This window comes from Marmota flaviventris, chromosome 1 (assembly GCF_047511675.1).
Source record: "Marmota flaviventris isolate mMarFla1 chromosome 1, mMarFla1.hap1, whole genome shotgun sequence".
Classification (NCBI taxonomy): domain Eukaryota; kingdom Metazoa; phylum Chordata; class Mammalia; order Rodentia; family Sciuridae; genus Marmota; species Marmota flaviventris.
In genome coordinates this window covers 210752189-210775454 of record NC_092498.1, presented here as the reverse complement: position 1 = coordinate 210775454, position 23266 = coordinate 210752189, and the positions used below count along the sequence as shown (strand labels likewise).

The window sequence follows — 23266 nt, the reverse complement described above, 5'->3', positions numbered from 1 at the left end:
GGAAGCCGCCAACACAAGAAGAGCTCTCCGCCCCTAGAACCGGCCTGGCCAATCGGCGCGGACTCGTCTAGGGCGGGGCCTTCCCTGTCACAGGATTGATCTTGCAGCCCTAGGAACATCTGGAATTGCCAAGATCAAGGGAAAGCGCAGGTTGTGTCCCATCCTCTGGGCGCTGTTTTGGCCGGAGGCGCCTTTAACATCTCGCCTTGGGGATCTGGAACGCCTGAGTCCCCGCGGCAGCAAAGTTCTCAGGTTTTCCCACGGACTCCAGGTTTTCCTAGGGGGTGGAACGTGTGCGTGGGATACTAGGAGCTGCTTTCAGGACTGGAGTCCTGTAGGCACCTAGCTTGGCTAGAAGGGTTGATGAAGGTCTTGTTCTGTCCTGTAGTTTAGAGTCATCGGGTAAACAACCCGTCCTTGGAATGTTGGGGATGACAGGCACCCAGTCTTTGGAATGGATCTCTAGACCCTCCAGTAAGGTGGGAGGGCCTTACAGGTGGTACAGGACCCTGAGTCTTTTATGCCCTTTCCAGTTGCTATCAGTCCATCCAGTTTGCAGACATTACTCTAGTCCTGGTCTAAGAAAACCAAAGCACAGATTGCACAGGTCAGCAGGGCCATCAGCTGAGTTGCCAGAGGACAAGGGTCACCTGGCACTTGACTTAAGTCGTGAAGTTTGTGAAAGGAGGGTTTGAACTACCAAAAGGCTCCAGACTGGGGTTCCACAGAGGCCTGAGTGGAGGAGCTGAAGTCTTTTTCTCAGCTTTGTGAACATAAGAGACAGTTTACAGAGGACAGCCAGAGTGAGAAACTTTTATTAACAGTTTCAACAAGAAAATGAGTGAACACACCTAGAAACATGAACAGCATCTCCCCCAGTAGCAGGCAGGGTAGGGGAGACAGGAAGTATAGGCCTGTTTTTCCCCCTCAGTGCCCCAGCAGAAGTGGGACCCAAGGGAAAGGGCCAAGTTTCCTCTGTCCAACTGGGGACCCTGAGAGCACCTCACTCAGGGAAGTCCAAGTCAGCAGCTGAGTGCAGAAGGTTGAGTAGCCAAAGGCCAGGCCAGGGAGAAGGTGAATAGAGAGGGTCCAGATGAGACCCCTCTACGCTGACATCACCAGGGGGGTGTCATGGGCTGAGGATTCTGCAGATATGACATCACCACGGCAGAGATGGACAGCCTGAGATAGGCAAGAAGAGTCAGTCCCAGATGATAGGCATGGGTCCCCCCCTCCCCTAATGCAGGAGTCCCTCCCTCTCTACGCCAAGCCTCACATGAAGCTACTCATCATCTGCTTAGTGTCCTCAGAGCTCCGGGAGTTGGCAAAGCTGATGAAGGAGCAGTAGACAGCGACCCAAGCACACCACTTCAGCTGGGGAAAGGTAGGTGGGTTGTGGTTAGCTGGGTGAGAAGCATGCCAAGAATCCCTACAAATGACATCCTCAGGCACCAATGATTTTCCTTTGCACAGCTTGGATCTTGCCCCTCAGGAGTCCCTTAGTCCCACCCCATAGGTTTCTGGTGCTACGACCTGGCATGCATCTCTGAGGCCATATCATATCCCCGTAGACTCAAGAAGACTAGCCTTAGAGATTCCCCACCTGTCATTTTTCCATCAGTTCCTTCCAAGTTGCTTCAAAGCCAGGCTCCATTCTCAAACCCACCCCTCCCCAATTCTGCCCCAGGCCCGAGCTTTCCCCAGTGTGGGCTACATCAACCCCGCCCAAGGCAACTTTCAGGCCACGCCCCCTCCGCAGCAGTCAGACGCCCCTCTTCATTCCGAACCCGCCCCCAGACCTCATTCTCTGGCGGAGCTACTCCCACGGAAACACAGCTCCGCCCACCTTAAGCATGAGGCCGCACATGCTGAAGATCATGCCTAGCAGGTTCATGTAGTCCGGTGTCGGGTCGTCCAAGGCTGGATTACACTCGCTCGGCGGGGGCTTGTACCTGCAAGAGGCCCAAGAGTCAGGGGCGCTCAAGTCACGTCCCTGTAATGAACAAGCACCTTCTTAGGCCCCGACCTGAACCCACAACCTAAGCCCTATTGCCATGACGCTGGAGTCCCCACCTCAGCACTTTGTTTGGCCTCCGTGGGTCCGACATATTGTTCGTGGACATAGCGAGTTGAAGATCAAGTCGCGCCTCTTCCGCCGCGGGAGTTGCAGCTTCCGGCGTGGGAATGGTGGTTTTTAGAGTAACGCGCGCAGCCCTCGCGGTTCGGTTCCTAACCGCGGAGGCCAGGACTACCTGCAGTCAGAGGACGGAGAATGAGAGCATGAAAAAACAACAAAAAAGCCCCTGAAAATGAGGAGGAGGAAAAAAACTGAAAATGGGTTTTAGTATTCCCAATACTGTCACCAAAATACTGAAAATTTGAACCCGGAAGTGAAAGGAATGGGGAACAATAATAAGGTTACACCCAAAGCCTCCAAATCCCCGTTGCCGACTGAGTGATGCTAGGCGGTGAGGAAGGGGTCCGAGACTATGGCTTTCCCTGAGCCAAAGCCTCGGGGCCCGGAGCTGCCGCAGAAACGGTTGAAGACGCTGGACTGCGAGCAAGGGGCAGTACGAGCCGTGAGATTTAACGGTGAGCGCCCTCATCTTCATTCGGGTCCTCCCGCCTCCTGAGGCCAGCGGCCCAGAACCCCCTCCTCTTGTTCCCCAGTGGATGGCAATTACTGCCTGACGTGCGGCAGCGACAAGACCCTGAAGCTCTGGAACCCACTGCGGGGGACGCTACTCCGTACCTACAGCGGCCACGGCTACGAGGTGCTGGATGCGGCCGGGTGAGCCAGGGACCAGCCGGGATGGGAGCGCTGAGGCCGGGATTGGAAATCGACGTTGACCTTCTCTCCTGCACCCCAGTTCCTTTGACAATAGCAATCTCTGCTCCGGCGGCGGGGACAAAGCCGTGGTGCTATGGGATGTGGCATCCGGGCAGGTCGTGCGCAAATTCCGGGGCCACGCGGGGGTAAGTTCAAGCTTCGAGACCCTCATTAGAGCGTGCATGATGGAGGGGACCGTTAGCACGTGGGTGATGCCAAGAACATCTGCCCACTAGAGTCTCTCCCCTATGGTCAGTTAGTCCCCAAGCTCTGTCCTGCCATTTGCCCAGAACCTTTCATCTCTCCACTTCTACCATGTGCCCTTGCTTTAACCGACACTGAGAATCCTGTCATTATCCCAATCCTCCTGAGTAGCAATTCCTGTTTCTTAGAAGGTGAACACAGTGCAGTTTAATGAAGAAGCTACACTCATACTGTCTGGTGAGTCTGGAACCTCGGTGGGCAGTGGACAGTGCTTACAGCTCCACATCTAATCTCACCTTTATGCTGGATTCCCAGGCTCTATCGATTCCAGTATCCGATGCTGGGACTGTCGTTCACGGAGGCCTGAGCCAGTGCAGACACTGGATGAGGCGAGGGATGGCATATCTAGTGTGAAGGTGTCAGATCATGAGGTTCTTGCAGGGTAAGTAGATCTAGGACCTTACCCCTCTCCCAGTGTCACTGAGATCCTAGCTGCCTCTACACTTAGATTAAAATCTGCTCTTAGAACTGGGAAGTGTTGTTCAGTGGGTTCCATCCCCATCAATGCAAAAAAGCAAAAAACACTGCTCTCTTTATTAGCATGCACAAGGCCCTGCCCAGTGTGTCCATTGCTGATCCCTCAACTTTTATTCATCCTTGGGCTTCATTTCTGTTAAAAATGCCAGTCATGCTCCCACCTCAGGACATTTTCACTTGTTCTTCCTCTGCTTGGACTGTCTCCACTACTTACTCAGTGTATTTGAGCACTTACTGCATACTAGATACTTCCTTAGTGGCCATACAGCAGTGAACAAAATGGAGAAATAGGGGAAAGGCCTACTCGCACAGGGTAGCTTTGTTGCAGGACACAATTATTTTTTTCAATTCCATGTAGGACTGCCCCACCCTAGGGAGAGCCATTGCTACCACATGAAGGATTTGGGCTGAAACAGTCCCATACTGTGTACATATATGAATATGTAATAACAAATCTTATCATTATGTACAATAACAATGCACCAATAAAAAAAAAAATGTGCGTGGGGGGGAATACAGACCCAGAAGCTGTTCTCTTTGTCCTAGGACAAAAATTACAATTTTAAGGTTTGTTTCCTTCCCTTAAAGAGATGGTTTCTTGGGACTGGGGTTGTGGCTCAGTGGTAGCGCACTTGCCTAGCATGCATGAGGCACTGGTTCGATACTCAGCAAATAAATAAAATAAAGGTCCATTAATAATTAAAAAACATTTAAAAAAAGAGAAAGAGAGAGAGAGATGGTTTCTCACTACATTGCCCAGTCTGACCCTCTTAGGATCAAGGAATCTTCCTATTTCAGCCTCCCAAGTAACTGAGACTACAGGTATACCTGCCCAGTTAGCTGAAAGATCTTTTGTTGTGGTTCTAAGCTCAAACCCACAGACCTGTAATCATGCTAGGCAAGTGCTCCACTACTTAGCTACACCCCTAGCCCAGATCTTAATTGTTTTATTTTTACTCTAGAATTGGGTAGTACTTCATTCTGTAAAACAGAATAAGTGCTGTAGAAGAGGTTGGTTTATACACAGAGAGTGGCTGAAGAAAGCAGAAGCAAAGACCAAAAAGCAGATTAGTCATCTCAAAGTCACTTTATAATACTGAGGCCATAGCTTGTGATAGAGTGCTGACATGTTCAAGGCCCTAATTTTGATCCCCAGTACTGAAAAATAAATAAATAAATAAAGTTACTTTCTGGGGCTGGGGCTATAGCTCAATGGTAGAATACTGTACAAGGTCCAAATGGCAAACATCAAAAAATAAAAAAAGAAGGTAAGGTTACTTTCTGATGGGCAAACATATCATTGAAAAAATAATTAACATCAGATTATTTTCTTTATATAAGGATTAAGGCAGAGGACACTTATCAATTTAAACTGGCCTGTTTGGGGAAATTTGGCTATCTTCTCCTGATTTTTCAGAAAGTCAAATGATAATAGTTTTAGTTTGGTGATGTGGAACTTTAGCCTGTGTGACTCCATTTTGATTTTCCAGCCTTGTCAGCTGGGCCCAGTGTAGGAACTTAGTCCAAAACAAAGGTCTCTTACAAGCTGACCTAGTGGGATAGGCTTATAATCCTAGCTACTTGGAAGACTGAGGCAGGAGGATTCCAAGCCTAAAGTTAGCCTGGGCAACTTAGTGAGACTGTCTCAAAACTAAAATTTTATAAATAATTCATTTATTTAACTTTATTATGTTCTTTGACTGGGGGTGGGAGTGCTAGGGATTGAACCCAGGGATGTGTAATCATGGAGCCACCACATACCCAGAATCTTTTTAAGATAGGATCTTGCTAAATTCCTTGGGGCCTTACTGAGTTGTTAAGGCTGTCGTCAAACTTATGATCCTCCTGCCTCAGCCTTTCAGGTTGCTGGGGTTATAGGCTACACCTGGCTCAAAACTAAAACCTTTTAAATCCATTTATTTATTTATTTGTGTTTGGTACTAGGGATCTAACCCAGGAATGTTTGCCACTGAGCTTCATCACCAGCCCTTTTTAAAATTTTTATGGATCTTTATTTTATTCATTTATTTATATGTGGTGCTGACAGTCAAACCCAGTACCTCACACATGCCAGGGAAGTGCTCTACCAGTGAGCCACAACCTCAGCCTCTTATTTTTTATTTTGAGACAGGGTCTAAGTGGATGAGGGTTCAGGCCTCAAACTTACTTTCTTCCATTTATTTGTTTACATATATATACCAGGGATTGAACCCTGGGGAACTCAACCACTGAGCCACACCCCTAGCCCCTTTCATTTTCTATTTTGAGACAGGGCCTCACTAAGTTGCTGAGGCTGGCCTTGAATCTGCAATCCTCCTGCCTCAGCCTGTTGAATCACTGGAATTATGGCTCAAACTAAAATTTAACAAAGGCCTTGGAATGGAGCTCAGTGGTCGAGCCCTTGCCTACGATGTTTGAGACCCTGGGTTCAACCCCTATACAAATCCCAGTTTGGATGTTACCTACTCCAGGAGGCCTTTCTGTATCTCCCTTGGGCAGTGCTGGCTTCACCATGGCAGAAAGTGCATATGGCTTGGCCCGGGCTGTGCCCCTGGCCTCCATACAGGGCCTGGCCCCGGAATCACTTGGTGTGTATGTTAACTGAGTCATCTGAGTAGTTTCTTCTGATGGCCCTGTGAGGAGCTGCCTCTTTCCCTTTCCTATTGAGGAAGGAGATTAGTTTCTTCTCAAACCACGCTCAGGCAGCCAAGTGCCATGTGGTCCCAGCCCCACCTGGATGTCATTTTTGCCACACCCAGCCTTAACACATCCCTTCATTCAGGTTTCCAGGCTTCATAGCAGGCTTGGAATCGGATGCTGGGGTCACAGCCATGAACCAGCCAGACCTGGCCCCTGCCCCATAGGAGCTCCTTCTAGCAGGACAAATGGACAACCAGTGGAGAAATAAATAGACCTAATATAATTAAATTAGGGGTGGTGAGGGTCAAGGGAAAGGATGGGGTAGCAGGAGAAACCAACTTGGGGGCCCTTTAGATCATGGGTGGGAGGTGTGGAGAAGGCCCTGGAAAGGCCGAGACTTGGAAGCTGAGGGGCCACCCAGTGGAGAACTGGAGCAAGAGCAAGTACACTGGTGGGCTGGTGGCACACACCCAGCTGCTAGGGAGGCTGAGGCAGGAGGATTGTGTTCAATGCCAGCATCATTAACTTAGAGAGGTCCTACGCAACTTAGGGAGACCCTGTCTCAAGATAAGAAATAAAAAGGGTTGGGGTATGGTTCAGTGGTTAAGCACTCCTGGTTCAATCCCTGATACAAGGAAAAAAAAAAAAAAAGAACAAGTGCATTGAGAAGCACTTGACCAGACTGAAGGCAGCGTGATGCCCGAGACCATGGAGGAATGAGGACAGAGATGAAACCAGGAAGTGGTCAGAACCACCTGCAGAGGGTCTAAGCGCCTTAGGAAGAATCTGAACATTTACTTTTCTGAGCAAGGGAAGGCCAGGTTTCTTTCTGTGTGTGTGTGTGTACATATATACTCAGTGTAGTTTGAGTGTATGTATGTATGTGTATATATAGATATATATATATGTACACACATATATATACATATATACACATATATGTACACATACACATACATACATATTATATACTCAGCCTGAGTGGTTTGAGAAGGAACTAACCTCTTTCCTCAGTAGGAAAGGGAAAGAGGCAGTTCCTCACAGGGCCATCAGGAGGAACTACTCAGATGACTCATACTGAGTGTGTGTGTGTGTGTGTGTGTGAGAGATATATATATTAGTTATACATGGACACAATATCTTTATTTTGTTTGTTTATTTATATGTGGTGCTGAGGATTGAACCCAGTGCCTCACACCTGCGAGGCAGGCGCTCTACTGCTCAGCCCCAGCCCCAGCCCCAGGGCCTATGCATGTGAGGCAAGCACTCTACAAGCAGAGCTATATCCCTAGCCCCAGCACCTGTACTTTCAAAAGAATTTTATCATAGACACTTGAGGACTGGTACAGGGAGGCCAGAGCAGCCAAGGAGATGATGCTGGAGGGGGAAGAAAAGGGTCAGGTTCTGAGACCAGAGCCATCTTTCAGTATCTGCAGGACACCGATTTTATAGTGGATATGAGAATCCAGGGATGCTTGCTGGGCATGGGCACACACCTGTAATCCCAGTAACTCCAAGGCCAGCCAGTTCAAGGCCAGCCTCAGCAACTTAGGCCCTTAGCAACTTAGTGAGAGCCTCCCTTAAATAAAAAGGGCTGTGATGTAGCTCAGTGGTAGAGTACTTCTGGGTTCAATCGATTCAAGGATGCTCAAATCCCTTCTAGAGGATAGCATAGTATTTGCGTAGAACCCACTCACATCCTCCTGTATTATCTCTGGATGACTTGTAATACCTGAGATAAACACTATGCAAACAGTTGTTATACTGTATTGTTAGGGAACAATGACAGGGAAAAAAGACCACAGAATCCCTTTTGCTTTTTTGCAGTACAGAGGATTGAACCCAGGGTGTGCACATGCTCAAGCATTCGAACACTGAGCTGCCTCCCTAACCCCAAGTCAAAATACTTTTCATCTTCAGTTATTTGAGTCCATGGGTGTGGGCCTGTGGATAAGGAGGGCTGCTGGAGGGTGATCTGGAGAGCATGGGGAAAGGGTGGTCCTGAGGGGCTCCATGGGCTTGAAAAAGGGGGCTGTGGATCTTGGAAACAGATGGAATGGGACCAGTTAGTCCTGGGCCTGAGCCATAGAGCCATTGCCTCAGCAGGCACAATGGTGCATACTTGTAGTCCCAGCTACAACTCCAGAGGCCAAGGCAGAAGGATCCCAAGTTCAAGGCCAACCTGGGCAACTTGGCAAGACCCTGTCTCAGAAAACAAAGGTTGTGGGGACTAGAGATGTATTTCATGGTAAAGAACCCCCAGGTTCAAGGAATATCCTATATCACAGGAAAGAAAAGAAAAAAAGGAAAGCCGTTTGGTTCAGAATCTCATTTGTGTCCAGGAACTGTAAACCTAGCCTTGCCTGTCAGGGTCTGGCCAGCTGGGAAGACACAGGGCCACTGAGGTTGCCACAGAGCCCCCGGCCCCAGCCTGTGCTTCAGCTGGCTCTACCCGCTTCTCCAGATCTGTGGACGGCCGCGTGAGGCGTTACGACCTGAGGATGGGGCAGCTCTTCTCGGACTACGTGGGCAGTGAGTTTTGTGGCACTGGGGACAGGCAGGGACAACAGTGGGCCAGTCAGGAGCACTGCAGCCTCAGCGGCCTGCCCATTCTCCCCCAGGCCCCATCACCTGTGCCTGCTTCAGCCGGGATGGGCAGTGCTTGCTGGTGTCTAGCCTGGATTCTACCCTGCGGCTTCTGGACAAAGACACCGGCGAGCTGCTGGGCGAGTGAGTGTCCACGGTCATGGGCCTTCCCCCCACCCCACCCCTTGATCAGAGGAGCAAGCCCCTCTGATCCCACTCACCCCCAGGTACACAGGCCATCAGAACAAGCAGTACAAGCTGGACTGCTGCCTGAGCGAGCGTGACACTCATGTGGTCAGCTGCTCCGAGGATGGGAAGGTGTTCTTCTGGGACCTGGTGGAGGTGAGCCTCCCTCACCCTGCTCCATGCCAGGGCACTGCTCTGCCCCAGCCCTGTGCTACCCTCAGTCACGCCCATGCCTGAAAAAGAATATTAGGCCTTGGAGCTGGGAGGAGTGAGGATGGGGCAAGAAGGACATTCCAGGCAAAGGGAATAGCACGTGCTCAGGCTCAGAGGCGGGCACACACCAGGCCAGGAAGGCAGACTTCGGGAAATGTGTCAGCAGCAGAATCCAGGTCAGATAGGGATGGGAGTGCCGAGCAGAGCTGCTGGACTGGCCCCTGGATGGAGAGCCAACAGCAGCGTCTGACCCTGAATGAGATCAGGCTGTAGTTCAGGAAACTTGAGCTGCCTCTGAGCATGGTTTTAACTCCAGGGCCTGTCCTGGATGTGTCTAGCCTTTAGGAACTCTAGGGCAGAGTCCAGTCAGAGGAAGAAAAGCCAGGAGGCCACCAGGCAGGCAAAATCAGTGATCACGACATGGTCTAGAGGCAGAGCCAAGACCTGCTGGTAAAAGGAGTGAGGTGTTGAGGCCATTAAAGGCCAGGGGCCAAATGTCTATGGATTGGTGATTGAAAGCTTTAGCCTGGATCTTGGGGAGCGGGACAACCAGACCCCCGATAACCTGCTCCCTACCGTTCCCTCCACAGGGTTCCCTGGCGCTGGCCCTACCTGTGGGTCCCGGTGTTGTGCAGTCACTGGCCTTCCATCCCACAGAGCCCTGCCTGCTGACCGCCATGGCGGGCAGAATCCAGTGCTGGCGAGAAGAGGCCTATGAGGCGGAAGGTGGAGCAGGCTAGGCCTGGGACTGCCACCAGATCCAAGAACCAAGACAACTGCAAACGGCTGCCAGGCACTCTTTATTCTAGAGATGCTGCAGGCCAAGGAGTGGGAGAGGGGCAGAGTCTGCAAATTAATAAATAGAGGAGGGGTGAGGCCTTCAGGGGCTGCATCCACTCAGTCCTCATTCTTCTCAGCCGTGAAAGCACCTGCCTTCTTGGCAAAGGTTTCAGCCACAAGCAGGGGGAAGACCAGGGAGGCGTCAGCATAGACCTGTAGAGGGGACCTAGGTGAGCCTCAAACCCATGGCCACAGCCCAGGAGACCCTGCACTCCACCCAGCCAGCCTCTACCTTGACTGGCTGTGCATCCATCCGGATCTTGCCCCAAGAGACAGCCTCATCCGGCCGGGCACCCGAATCTGAACCATCAAACTCCTGGGCCGTGTTGATGTAGACAGCATAGTCAGCCCCATTGCGCTGTAGGGAAGGGCAGGGTGGGCCTGGTCAGCCGGTCATCAGACAGGCAGTCGAAGAAGCAGGACATTAGCCAAAGAGACTGAGGGCTGGGTCAGCCAAAGGAAGCCCTCAAAAGTTCTTTGTTCTAGGGAAGCTTCAAGCTGTGTGTATACAAAATATCAATGAATTTCATCTTTAGACTTGAGTATCTTCCCCAAGATATCTCATGTATATGCAGATCTCCCAAAAGAGGAAAAATATCCCCAAACTGAAACTCTTTGGGGCCCAATCATTTCTTTCTTTCTTTTTCCTTTTTTTTTGGAGGGATGTCACTACTTTTGTAGCCACCACATCACTTCGTCTGTTATAGTGAATAACAGATGAAAGGCAACCGTTCAAGAGGGCACCAGAAAACTTTTTCATCATAAAATGACAGAACAGGTAAGCACTCACCACCCAAGCCTTTGGTTCCTTCTGACCTCTGTTCTCATCCACACCAGCCTGCTGCTTCCAGAATGGCTCTGCCCTCGGTTATGCTAGTTAGGAAGCCATGCTACCCTAACTTGGCTGAGGAACCTGGAACAGCCATCTTTGATTTCAGCTTCATCCCAAGGCCCATGGGTATTTTCTTGAAAAAGTGGCCAGCAAATGAGGTAGAAAGGGCAGAGATGAGAGACGGAAACCAGCAAAAAAGCAAAGACTGGCTCCCTCACACTAAAGGACAGCAGGCTGAAAACGCAAAAAGCAGTGTGACCCCCACCATTGGTTTCTTCTGTAGCATGGGCCACAGTGCAAAAATCTGGATGGCAACTTCATCACCATGATGAAGATATGCAGGGACCAGGGAAGATGTGAGGCCAGAGAGAAGCAAAGAGGGCCATGTTCGAGGACAGTGTTCTGGATACAATTGGCAGGTTTGGCCCCAGTCAAAAATGAGGTGGCCCAACAGCATGAAGACTGACAAGGCACAGATGGTGTCAGTACTAATGGACTCTGTCAGGGTCTTCCGCACTGGTGAGAAACTGTAGGTGAAAGCAATGAAGACCAGGGCACTCGGATAGCCCATGGGTCTCCCGGCTCTTCTTCCGCCCTTCACCTTCATTGATGGGGGTTGAACAAAACATAACCATCAATGAAGATGCCAGGCCAGTTCTAAAAAGCCAGTGGGGACCAGAAGACCCTCATCTATATACACCAGCTGAGCACAGAGACACACGCTGCACAGCTGTTGTATCACCACACTTGGACTTGAATACCACAGCCCAGTGTTGGCATTTCTGGGCATAAATGTTTTTCCAAAGCTCTTCCAGGAACCAACGGTCCACATAGTTATCAGGGAAGGGCCACCACTCATATAACACCTTCTGCCACTTGGCCTTCTTGGTGCTAGTTACAGGTCGGGCACACGTTATCCTTTCCCTTAAACTCAGGCCAGTTCTGGCCCCCTCAAAGAAATCCATGTGGTTCTTATTCTTTATGAAAATCTTTTTTTTTTTTAATATTCTTTTAGTTGTTGATAGACCTTTAAGTTACTTATATATGCGGTGCTGAGAATCTAACTCAGAGCCTCAAACATGCCAGGTAAGTGCACTACTGCTGAGCCACAGCTCCAGCCCTCTTTATGAAATCTTGAAATGATTTCTCTAGAAATTCCATGCTGTTAACTACCGACTTTTCCTTGTTTCCAAAGGCAGCAACCCATGTTAGGCCCACAATGGATGAGTTGGTTCTCTGAGGCAGGACATCCTGCCCGTGAGATCCTAGGGCTACGTAGTGGGAATAGGTGGCCACCCACTGGCTTCTCCTTCTGGGGCCTAAGCCCAGTCATTTCTGATAATGTGTACCTGAGCCAGGTGTGGTGACGTACCTACAGTCCCAGCTACTCAGGAGCCGGAGGTGGGAAGATTCCTTGAGCCTGAGTTCCAGGTCAACTGGGCAATGAGTCAGGCCCCATTTCAAAACAAAACGAAAGATTGAACGTGTATCAACAACCTTCCCCATCTGCTCAGCAGTAGTTACCACCAACTTTATCTGCAGAGGAGCTCCACCATCCTAGTCCTGCCCCTGCAGGGTTCTGGACAGTTCATGACTCAGGCACCATCTGTTCCCCTAAAGCCATCAGAGGGCACCCGAATCACCAATCACATCCTCCTACCTCACTAACTGCCAAGGCCCACACCATTCTTCCTCCTTCTCCTCCTCCTCCTCTATGGCCCTCCTGGCTGTTCCCTGACCACTTTAGCCACCTCAGGGCCTTTGAAGGGAGCTGGCTGTCTTCTCTGCCAGGAACTCTTCCTGGAGATAACTATGAGGCTTGTGGGAGGCACCTCCCAAAACTTCTGCTCAGGTCAGTTCCCAGAAGCCTCTCTCCAACACTCTTGCCACATCCCCCGACCCTGCTCCATACTGGGGACTGAACCCAGGGTCATTCTATCACTGAGCTACATCTCAGCCCCCGCCCCGTTCTCTCTCTCTCTCATTCGTGTGTGTGTGTGTGTGTGGGTGGTGTGGTGCTGGGGATTGAACCCAGGGCTTCATGCATGCGAGGCAAGCGCTCTACCAACTGAGCTATATCCCCAGCCCTTTTCATTTTGAAATAGTGTCTTTTTTTCCCCAGTGTGATACTGAGAATCAAACCCGTGCCTCACACGTTAGGCAAGCACTCCACCACTGAGCTACAATACCAACCTTGACACAGGGTCTTGCTAGACTGCCCAGGCTGGTCTTGAACCTGTGATCTTTGTGCCCTGGCCTCCCTAAGATGGGATTACAGATTATAGGAGTGGATCACTGTCCAACTCCAACACCCTTTACTAAATGGCACCCCTTTCTCTTCTCATGCTTTCTCATGACAAGAAAATCCTGGGGGTTGGGGTTGTGACTCAGTGGCAGAGGGCATGTGTGAGGCACTGGGTTCAAGTCTCAGCACTGCATATAAATAAATGAATAAAATAAAGGTCCATCAACATCTAAAAACTATTTAAAAAAAAAAGGAGAGAAAGAAAATGGAGCCTGGGTGGTGGCACACACCTGTGTAATCCCAATCATTGGGGAGGCTGAGGCAGGAAAATCAAGGCCAACCTCAGCAACTTATTGAGACTGTCTCAAAAAAAAAAAAAAAAGGACTGAGGGCGTGGCTCAGTGTTTAAGGCCCCTGGGTTCAATCCCTAGTACCAAAAATAAATAAAAGGGGTCTTGTTATGCTGCCCAGGCTGATCTTGAGCTCCTGGACTCAAGTGATCCTCCCCTATAGCTGGCATCATAGGCGTGCCCCATGACATCACACTAGCCTGTCTTCTTCTTTAGCATTACTGCCACTTGCTGTGCATGTCACTTGCTCTGGAACATCTGTCCCCAGAGGGCAGGAATCATGGCCTGTCTAGCCCAGGATGTGGCTGAGGCTTGAGTGGCACCCCCACCAGGGACTATATCCACTCAAAAGGGACCACACCCTCTTACCATGAGGTTGGCATTGGCAATGTGGTGCTTCACCACGCCTCCACCCAGGATGATCATTCCAGAGCGCTTGGCAAAGATGGCCTGCGTGTTGATGAGCCGTAGGTCTGAGGAAAGGGCATGGTCAGGCTTTGGACTGGGTACACCTTCTCCCCCCACCTAGAGGGTTCCAGTGCCTCACCCTCAATGATGTCCAGGACTAGGCCAGGATTCTTGTAGGAATGGAAGAAGATCATGTCACCCAGTGAGCCATCTGTCAATGCTGGGCTGAGCACAGGAATATGGTTCTGAGGGAAGACAGGGAAGGTCAGTAACTGCAGCTCAGTGGGGGCACCCTGATCCCCATTCTAGGTGCATCTACGTAGTCTGCCTGGCTGGGAACAGTCTGTTTAACTTCTCTGGGCCTATTTCCTCAACTATGAAATATGGATACCAACACCACTTGCAGACGAAGAGGAAGATGTGAGAAGACCAACTGTGACACTTAAGGAGACTGGAGCTTAGTTAGTAGTAGCTCTTATTACTTTTCAGATTCTTGGACTCCACAGTCTCTAGGGAGTGTAGTCCCTGGGGCCAGGCCCTAGGGATTTGCTGAGCACTGCCACAAACTGTTCCCAGATGAACTAAGAGCACACCTAAGAAATCCAAAGCTCCATTCAATAGCTGTGTGATTTCAAACAAATTACCTAACCTATCTGTGTTTGAGGTTCCTCATCTAAGAATGGGAATCCTGATCATAACAGTAGTGACTCCCCAGGTGTCTTTGAAGTCTGGTGACTTTGCCCCCACCCAGACCCTCACCTTCTGGGCCCAGTAATACACTGACTCTGGGTTGTTGATCTCCTTGCCAAGCCGAGCAATCATCTTGGAAGGTGTCCACTTCACACCCTAGGAGGGAGGGGTTGTTAGCATTAATCCCTGATTTCACCATGCTGGTCCCCCCAAGTTTCTCCAGCCCCACCTCTGTGTTCTGCTCCAGCACCATCTGGTCCAGAATGGGCATCAGCCAGTCCTCAAATTTGCAGTAGTTGTCATTGGGCACCAGCAGGTTCCCAATCCTGGGAATGGGAGGAATGTAGGCATCAGTCCCCAGTCCCCTCAGCCCAGTTCACTTGCCCATCACCACTCAGGGCCCCCACCTGTTGATTCCATTCTCCCGGAGCTCCTTCCCTTTGAGGCTGAACTCGCCCAGATACGTGGGTGCCAGACACTTGATGAGATCCTCCTCCACACCTCCTGCAGTGGTCACTAACACATCTACCTGCAGCCATAGGACAGCGAGGTTGGCCTTAGTCCTGGCAGGACCCCTAACATCAGCCCTCATTCATTGACCTTTTGTGGGGAGCTCTTCTTTTTTACTCTGTGATACTGAGATTGAACCCAATGCTCTTCCTCTAAGCTGCATCCTCAGCCTTTTTATTTTTTATTTTGAGACAGTATTTCACCTGATTGCTAAGGCTGTACTTGAACTTGCCTCAGCCTCCCCAGTAGCTGGGATTATAGGTGTGAGCCAAGATGCCCAGAGGGAGCACTCTTCTTAAAACTAACCCATATCTCCTCATCTCATTTAACCTGTCAATTTTATTACTCACTGACCAGACAGACCAAGGTCACAACCCTATCAGATCCCCACCATATTATGCTGCACAAGGTAGCGAATGGTCTCACGGATGCCTGAACTGATGAGGTTAGATGTATAGCCCAGAAAAATGGTGCAGCCAGTGAGTGGGCGGCGGCTTTGGGTCAGGTCTGCATGCTGGTCTTCATCCTGTGATAGCGGCTCCAGCTTCTTCTCGATCTGTGGTAAGGGCCAGGTCGAGTTAGCATCTGGCCCCAAACCCCATCACAAGGACCCTAAGTGGGTTTTCAGACAGGTTCTACCTCCTGGCCCCTCCACTCAGAGATAAAGGATCATTTCTACCAGAAACCAGGAAATGTCTCTTGCTTAGATCCTGCCCCTTTCCCAGTTCGGATATCTGGGCACACGTTAAGGTTTTGCACCTTTTCAGGAATCAGTATCTTTTCCAGTCCAGTTTCTTTCCCGGCTGGGAAAGCAATTCCAAGTTCAAGCCCCGCCCTGACTTAGTCTCCTCCTCCAATCCCATCCTCTAAATGCACTGTATTGCCCCAGACTCCGCCCATTCCAGAACGCCTTAAATCCCCTAGAATCAGGTACTACCCGCTCCTGATAGCGGGAGCTAGTTACAGCAGTGAACGTAAAGTCCCCTTCCCAGCACGAGAACCCCCGCCCACTGTAAGCCCCGCTCCCTCCAGCTACTGGGCGGTGTCAACGAAGGGCGCGGGTCTTCGGTCCCACAGGAAGTCCCGCCCCCCAAACGCTGCATTGGTTCTACTACACGCCAGGCGTCTCCCAGCCCCGGAAGTGCTTCCCTGGGTCTCACCATGGCGTTGACTTGCTGCACCGCGCGCCCAAAGTTGGTTGCCTGAAAGCCGGTGGTGCTAAAGGCCTCCAGAAGTGCGTGGTAATCCACGCCGCGGTTGAAGTCGTAGCCCCGGACCTGGGAGCTCTCGGGCGGCAACGCCGAGCTGTGCTTTAGCACCGCGGCCAGCGCCGCAGCGGGCGCCTCCCCCTCCGGGGAACCCTCCATGCTCCTGCGGTCCGGTTTCCAGCTCAGAGTCGCCCTCGGCCGGGGCTACGGCGGCCTCTAAACGCGTTAAGCCCGCGCACGCACGTCAGAGCCAGAGCGCAGGAAGTAACGCGCGGGGGCCGGAAGTTGCTTGTCACGTGACCCTGTGTGACTCTTGCGGGGCCGGGCGCGGCCATATTTGCTCTTGTTATCCGTAATACAAAAGCCAGGACTTAATCTTTTTGACTTGTTTACAGCTTCATAGAAAATTTTCATTCCAGGCCTTGCTGCCTGCTGGAGACCTACCGCTTTGTACTGTGCTTGCCCATTCGTTCTTGTTCCCTAGGGACGAGGGGGTGGCTTCTAAGACGGAGTCACAGTTGGAGCCTCTCCGAAGATGGGGCAGTGACTCCTGGGCCCTTAGACTACACGCGCACTGCCATCCCCATCTTCCCACTGGATGGGGGTCTCCTTTCGCATCCGGGGCAGACATCTCTTCCCTAGAGAGACGGTGAGACCCTTGATAAGTCTGTCTCTCCTACATCCTTCTAGCCATGCAGAGAGGCAACAGGGGACCCCTTCTTTCCTCATGCTGTATGTAGGGCGTTGTGCTGGGAGCTGAAGATTTAGAGGTGAACAAGATGTGGAGCCTGCCCTTCTGGAGCCCACAGTCAGACTGGGGTAAGGTGGAGGTGGATAGAAGCCAAGAGGAGTAAGTGAAGGATATGGAAAATAACAACCCCCAGGGAGACAGGAGGACAGTGTGACCCAGGAGGTGGGAGGAGAAGGCAAACAGTGGGGCCTGGGCTCTGGACTTTCACCCTTTCCCAGCAACAATTTCGAACTTTCGTAACTGTTTCCCTGATTTGGGCTTTGAACTTGCACAACTGTTTTCCCTGACTACCCAACCATCGTACTCTGCAATGATTCCAGTCTCCCTTATTATGATCCAGATCTCACTTAAACACTGTAAAAATCAGAGACCACACCCCACCCCGTAATCAACCGCCAGTTTCTCCCCTGAAAATATGCCATTCCGCTGCTTAATAAAGAAAGCTTGCTTATTCCTTGAGGTCTGATCCTCCTTTCGGTTATTTTTCTTTCAGTAAGTGCTGTTGAGGAATTCAGCAGTGATTCGAGAGCCTCTGGGTGGGAATGAATGAAGAGGTTGGTATCCTTAATTGGAGGGACAGATGATTAGGGAAAGATGTCAAAGAGGTGACATTTAAGAAGACCAAGAGAGACCTCCTATGAAGATCTGAATGGAGGCCATTCTCCTCCCCTCCACACACACACTGGAAGAGGGAACAGGCAGTAAGAAGGCGATGAGGCTGGAAATGAGCATACTTTATTGTATGAACATAGCTTCCTCCTTGACATACTCACCTGGCTCTCAATTTTCTCTCCAAGTAATCCTGATCCTTCTGCATCTCAAAAAATGATCCCACTCTCCACTCCCTTATTAGGCTAAAAACTGGAGAGTTGACTTGGGGTGTGGCTCAATGGTAGAAAGGTCCTAAATTCAATCCCAGCACAAAGATATTAAAATTAATTAAATAAATAAAAAATAAGAGCTGGATGTGGTGGCTCATGCCTGAAGTCCCAGCTGCTCAGAATGTTGAGGTGAGAAGGCCACTTGAGCTCCAGGAGTTGGGGCCAGGTTATGTAGCATAGCAAGATCCCATCTCAACTGGGCACCATGGCCCATGCCTGTAATCCCAGGTGATCCGGAGGCTGAGGCAGGAGGATTGTGAGTTCAAAGCCAGCCTCGGTAATTTAGCAAGGCCCTAAGTAATTCAGCAAGACCCTTTCTCAAAATACAACAAGGGCTGAGGATATGGCTCAGAGATTAAGCATCCCTGGGTTTAATCCTTGGTGCTAAAAAAAAGAAAAATCCCATCTCAAAAAACATTTAATTGAAAAATAATCCAATGGGGGGGGCAGGGGGGTGGGGGTTGTAGCTCAGTGGTACAGCGCTTGCCTAGAAAGGGTGAGGTCCTGGGTTCGATCCTCAGCACCACATAAAAATAAGTAAATAAAATAAAGGCATTGTATCCATCTACACCTAAAAAATAAATATTTAAAAATAATAATATTAATCCAAAAGTGGATATTTTGTAGTGTTTTTCTGTTGCCTTGCTGAGTGTCAGACTCAGGGCCTTTTGCATGCTAAGCATGCACTCTACCACTAAGCTATACTTGAGCCTGGGGTTGAGTTGGATACTGCCCATTCCGTCACACCCCACACCCATCAGCATGTCTGCCAACCTCTACCTATGAAATGGGTGTCAAATCCATGATCTCGAATTTAGATTGGGTAAAGGAAGAAGCCCCAGATATCCTGTGCCTCCAAGAGACCAAATGTTCAGAGAACAAACTCCCAGCTGAACTTCAAGAGCTGCCTGGACTATCCCCTCAGTACAGGTCAGCTCCTTCCGACAAGGAAGGATATCGTGGTATGGCTCTACTTGCCCCGCCAGTGCCCCATCAGTCTCTTATGGTATTGGTGAAGAGGAACATCAGGAAGGCCAAGTGATTGTGGCTGAATTTGACACATGTGTGCTGGGGTCTGGTAAGACTGGAGTATCGGCAGCGCTGGGATTAAGCCTTTCACAAGTTCCTGAAGGAACTTGGCTTCTTGCAAGCCCCTTGTGCTATGTAGGCACCTCATTGTGGCTCATGAAGATTGACTGTCGTAACCACAGAGGAAACAAACAAAAAAATGATGGCTTCACTCCACGGGAGCACCGTGACTTTGGGGAATCACTGCAGGCTGTGCCACTGGCTGACGTTGCCCGGCACCTGTACCCCATGTCTTTTGGACTTAACATGATGAATGCTCGGTCCAAGAATGTTGGCTGGCACCTTGATGACCTTTTGTTGTCCCATTTTCTTTTACCTGCATTGTGTGGTAATAGATTTTCTCCAAGGCCTTTGGCAGTGATCATTGTCCCATCACCCTATACCTGGCACTGTGACTCCCTCCCAGAATCATTTTGAGTCTTGGAAATAGTACCCTCCCCAAGCATTCGTTAAGTAGTTCTCTAGAGAAACCTATATTTTATTTCTCTTCTGTAAGAATATGAATCCTTCATTCAAATTACCATAATCAGACTAAGGTTTTTTTTAAGCCCAAGGTTTCTGTTGTGGGCACCCCCCCTACTTTTTTCTTTAACAATATCTGTAAAAATGAAAGGTCATAGTTTTTTCTAGTCATCCCTGAGGCTTCCCCCCGCACCTTCCCTTGATTTTATTTCATGTTCTCTTTCAAATGTCATCTCTTTTTTTTTTAAAGAGAGAGCGATAATTTTTTAATATTTATTTTTTAGTTATACAACATCTTTGTTTGTATGTGGTGCTGAGATCGAACCTGGGCGGCACGCATGCCAGGCGAGCGCACTACCACTTGAGCCACGTCCCCAGCCCCAAATGTCATCTCTTTCACAGTGGCTGTGCCATCATCTCCCAGGAACAAGAATGGGGAGGGTGCTTGTTCTTGCTTATGCCTGGTGCTGGGTACACAGAGTCTCAGCAAAGACGGAGGAAGCAGCTGAGTGGTAGAGCACATTCTGAACATTCACAAGGCCCTAAGTTCCACCCAGCATCAAAAAAAAAAAAAATGTTAATAGTTGACCTTTGTCCCCATAAAATACATGTAGTCTTTACTCCCAGTATCTCAGAATGAGATGGTATTTGGGGAAGGTCTTTTGTTTTTAGTTGTACATTGACACAATACCTTTAATTAATTAATTTATTTATTTTATTAATTTTTTTGGACTGGGGATTGAACTCGGGGGCACTCGACCACTGAGCCACATCCCCAGCCCTATTTTGTATTTTATTTAGAAACAGGGTCTCACTGAGTTGCATAAGGCCTTGCTGTTGCTAAAGCGGGCTTCAAACTCGCAATCCTCTTGCCTCAGCCTCCTGAGCCGCTGGGATTATTTACTTATTTTTATGTGGTGCTGAGAATCGAACCCAGTGCCTCTCATATGCTAGGCAAGTGCTCTACCTCTGAGCCACAACTGCAGCCCCCAGAGCAGGTCTTTAAAGAGTAATAAAGTTAAAATGAGGTCATTATGTAGGTGCTAATGCAATCTGGTGTCCTTATAAAAGGAAATATGGACACACAAAAAGACACAAGGAATGTGCGTGTAGACGAAAAACCACGTGAGGACGCAGCGAGAAGGTGACCCTCTATAAACCAAGAAGACAAGTCTCAGGGGAGACCAGCCCTGCCAGCACTCTGATCTCTGACATTCAGCCTCCAGCCTATGGGAAAATGCTATTTAAGCCACTACTCATGATATTTTGTCCCGGCAGTTGGAGCAGACTAACACAGGGCATCATGGTGCTCCCTGAGGGGTAAGGGAGGGGGGCTGATGACCAGTAACTTGGGAGCCAGGCATGGTGTCACCTGCCTGCATGTCCTATCTACTCAGGAGACTGAGGCAGGAGGATCACTTGAGCCAGGAGTTTGGGACCAGCCTGGGCAGCATAACAAGATCCTGTCTCAAAAGAAAAAAAAAAAAAGAAGGAAACTGCAGAGGGGCAGGCGGCGGCGCCCTGGACTGTGGCCAGGAGAGTGAGCTTTGTCCGTGGGAGAGGTTTTTTTATTTTTGTTCTACACATCACACTGACTGCCTTTAGAAAAACAGTCAGGGGAGAGGCCAGGACAGAGGGGAAGCTGTGACCAGGGCTTGGGTGACCGCCGTGGTCCAGGTGGTGTGAAGGGTGGAAGAGACCAGAGAGAAAACCTAATTTGAAGCTGATCTTATGGCACCTGAGATAGGGTTAGTTGGGTCAGGATCAGAGAAAGAGGGATGGAGATGTTGGAAATCTGGGCTGAGCGGTTGGGGACAGTAGTGAACTTGACTAGAGGACAGAAGGTCTTGGGGAACATGATTCAGGGTCCTGTTTTGCCAAGTGAGGTTAGAGGTGAATAAGAGCAGGGTGTGGTGGCAAACATCTGTCATCCCAGCTACTCAGGAGACTGAGGCAGGAGGATCACTAACTTCAAGGCCAGGGCTGGGCTGTGGCTCAGTGGCAGAGCCCTTGCCTAGCATGTGTGAGGCACTGGGTTCGATCCTCAGCTGTCCATCCACAACTACAAAAGTTTTTTTTAAAAAAGTTCAAGGCAAAGGGGAAGGGAGGGGGCATGGGGTAGGAAAGACTGGAATGTGATGTCATCATTACCCCAAGTTCATATATGAAGACACAAAGGATGTGACTCTACTTTGAGCACAACCAGAGGTGAAAAATTGTGGTCTATATATGTAATATGGATTGAATGCATTCTGTTGTCATATATAACAAATCAAAATTTTCAAAAAGATTTAAAACTAAAATAAATAAAAGTAGCATTGACAGGGCTGGGGATGTGGCTCAAGCGGTAGCACGCTCGCCTGGCATGCGGGCGGCCCAGGTTCGATCCTCAGCACCACATACAAAGATGTTGTGTCGGCCAAAAAATAAATAAGTATATAAATACATATTTTAAAAAAGTAGTATTGACATAAATATATAGATATATAGACCAATGAAATACAAGAAAGTTCAAAAATAAAATCTTCATATTTATACTCAAAAAACAAAAAAAAAAAAGGTTCAAGTCCAGTCTGGCAACTTACTGACTCAAAAAACTAAATGCTCAGTGGTACAGGTACCTGGGTTCAAACCTAGGGCAAAAGAAAGAGGAAGGAAGGAAGGGAGGGGAAAAGAAAGAAAAAAAGAGATTATTTGATTTCTGAGTGACAGAGCAGTGTGATGTGCTGAGGAAGGATGGGGGCCCCAGGTCTGGAGCTCAGGGAAGAGGGGGCAGGGATGGGGAGAGAGGCCTCATTATCGAGTGGAGTCCTATCTTGGGTGAGATCAGGCGGTGGAGACGGAGCCCGGAATACTGCGTGCCATTTGGGTGGCAGAAGCTGTCAAGAGGCTGGGTGGCAACAGCCAGCAGGGAATCCAGCAGTTCAGAGAGGCCTGGGCTCCTCAATGCCCCACAAAGCTTCTCAGCCCCTGGGGATGCCCACTGCGACACGTGACACTATGGAGCAGCTGGGCCTCCTGGGGCAGGAACCCCTCTGCTAAGGCAGCTGCTGCCGCTGGTGACATTTCACTGAATCCTGGCTTCAAAGTCTCTGCAGGGGTGGGGAGGGAGGGGACCTGGGAGGGGAGACCAGGCGGGTGCAGGGAGGGGAGCCAGGCAGAGGTGGCTGCACACAGCCAGCAGCCGGGCACCTTCAGGAGCCCTCAGCAGAGCTCCCTGAGCCCACAGGTGGAAGAGCCGCCTCATCATCTCCAGGGGCAACAGGAGGAGGGGCAGGGTCCCTCAGGTGGCCCTAGGTTTGGGGTCTGGGCTTAGGCCAACTGCTCATAGCCTGCTTACCCTCCCTCAGATGTCCAGCAAGGTGGCCATTGGCAGTGACATTGGACAGGCCCGCCGGGCGGTGGAGCAACTAAGGATGGAGGCAGGCATCGACCGTGTGAAGGTGAGGATTGGGGCAGCCGAGGGGGCAGGGGAGGGGGCACACCTGGGCGGGCGGGGGAGCAGCAGATGCCCAGTCTGGCTGACAGGGTCGGTCTGCAGGTATCCAAGGCAGCCACTGACCTACTACAGTTCTGCACGGAGCAGGCCAAGAGTGACCCCTTCCTCGTGGGCATTCCAGCTGCCACCAACCCCTTCAAGGAGAAGAAGCCCTGTGCCATCCTGTGACCCCATAATTCCACCCCACAGCCCTGGCAACCCAGGGAGCCTCAATAAACATGAAGTGATTGCTTCTTGGGGCACAGCTTGGCTGGGCTGAGACGGGGGGCCAGGGGACAGCGGGCTTGCAGGGACAGGCACACAAC

At 50.1% G+C, this 23266-nt stretch overlaps 4 protein-coding genes and 1 pseudogene across 8 annotated transcripts; 3 read left to right on the top strand and 2 right to left on the bottom strand.

Annotated features, from left to right (window-relative positions):
* Positions 1-799: 799 nt before the first annotated feature.
* Wdr83os (WD repeat domain 83 opposite strand) lies at positions 800-2181 on the bottom strand. Its single transcript, XM_027955373.3, has 4 exons — positions 2074-2181; positions 1847-1952; positions 1277-1374; positions 800-1182 (listed from the first exon to the last, which is right to left on the bottom strand). Exons 1-4 carry the CDS (start codon positions 2121-2123, stop codon positions 1116-1118), a joined length of 321 nt encoding a protein of 106 aa, XP_027811174.1. The 5' UTR covers positions 2124-2181; the 3' UTR covers positions 800-1115.
* Positions 2182-2282: 101 nt separating this feature from the next.
* On the top strand, positions 2283-10112 carry Wdr83 (WD repeat domain 83). Its single transcript, XM_027955371.3, has 9 exons — positions 2283-2592; positions 2671-2791; positions 2871-2976; positions 3223-3271; positions 3350-3476; positions 8676-8743; positions 8833-8941; positions 9025-9139; positions 9787-10112. The coding sequence occupies exons 1-9, from the start codon at positions 2490-2492 to the stop codon at positions 9934-9936; spliced, it is 948 nt and encodes a 315-aa protein (XP_027811172.1). The 5' UTR covers positions 2283-2489; the 3' UTR covers positions 9937-10112.
* Dhps (deoxyhypusine synthase) lies at positions 9978-16550 on the bottom strand. 5 transcript variants are annotated; one of them, XM_071602313.1, is made up of 9 exons: positions 16232-16550; positions 15463-15627; positions 14969-15090; positions 14791-14887; positions 14631-14717; positions 14011-14116; positions 13833-13936; positions 10269-10336; positions 9978-10189 (listed from the first exon to the last, which is right to left on the bottom strand). In XM_071602313.1, the coding sequence occupies exons 1-9, from the start codon at positions 16436-16438 to the stop codon at positions 9997-9999; spliced, it is 1149 nt and encodes a 382-aa protein (XP_071458414.1). In that variant the 5' UTR covers positions 16439-16550; the 3' UTR covers positions 9978-9996. The 5 variants fall into 5 exon arrangements, 4 of the variants coding, with proteins under 4 accessions (XP_071458414.1, XP_027811169.1, XP_071458411.1 ...); XM_027955368.3 differs by having other exon boundaries at positions 10269-10394; positions 16232-16547; XM_071602310.1 differs by lacking the exon at positions 16232-16550 and adding an exon at positions 15831-16113 and having other exon boundaries at positions 10269-10394; positions 15498-15627.
* Gng14 (G protein subunit gamma 14) lies at positions 16203-23194 on the top strand. The gene is made up of 5 exons (XM_071602333.1): positions 16203-16305; positions 16764-17129; positions 17524-17584; positions 22813-22905; positions 23004-23194. Exons 3-5 carry the CDS (start codon positions 17573-17575, stop codon positions 23127-23129), a joined length of 231 nt encoding a protein of 76 aa, XP_071458434.1. The 5' UTR covers positions 16203-16305; positions 16764-17129; positions 17524-17572; the 3' UTR covers positions 23130-23194.
* On the top strand, positions 18419-19395 carry LOC114107691 (DNA repair nuclease/redox regulator APEX1-like; annotated as a pseudogene).
* Positions 23195-23266: the final 72 nt, after the last annotated feature.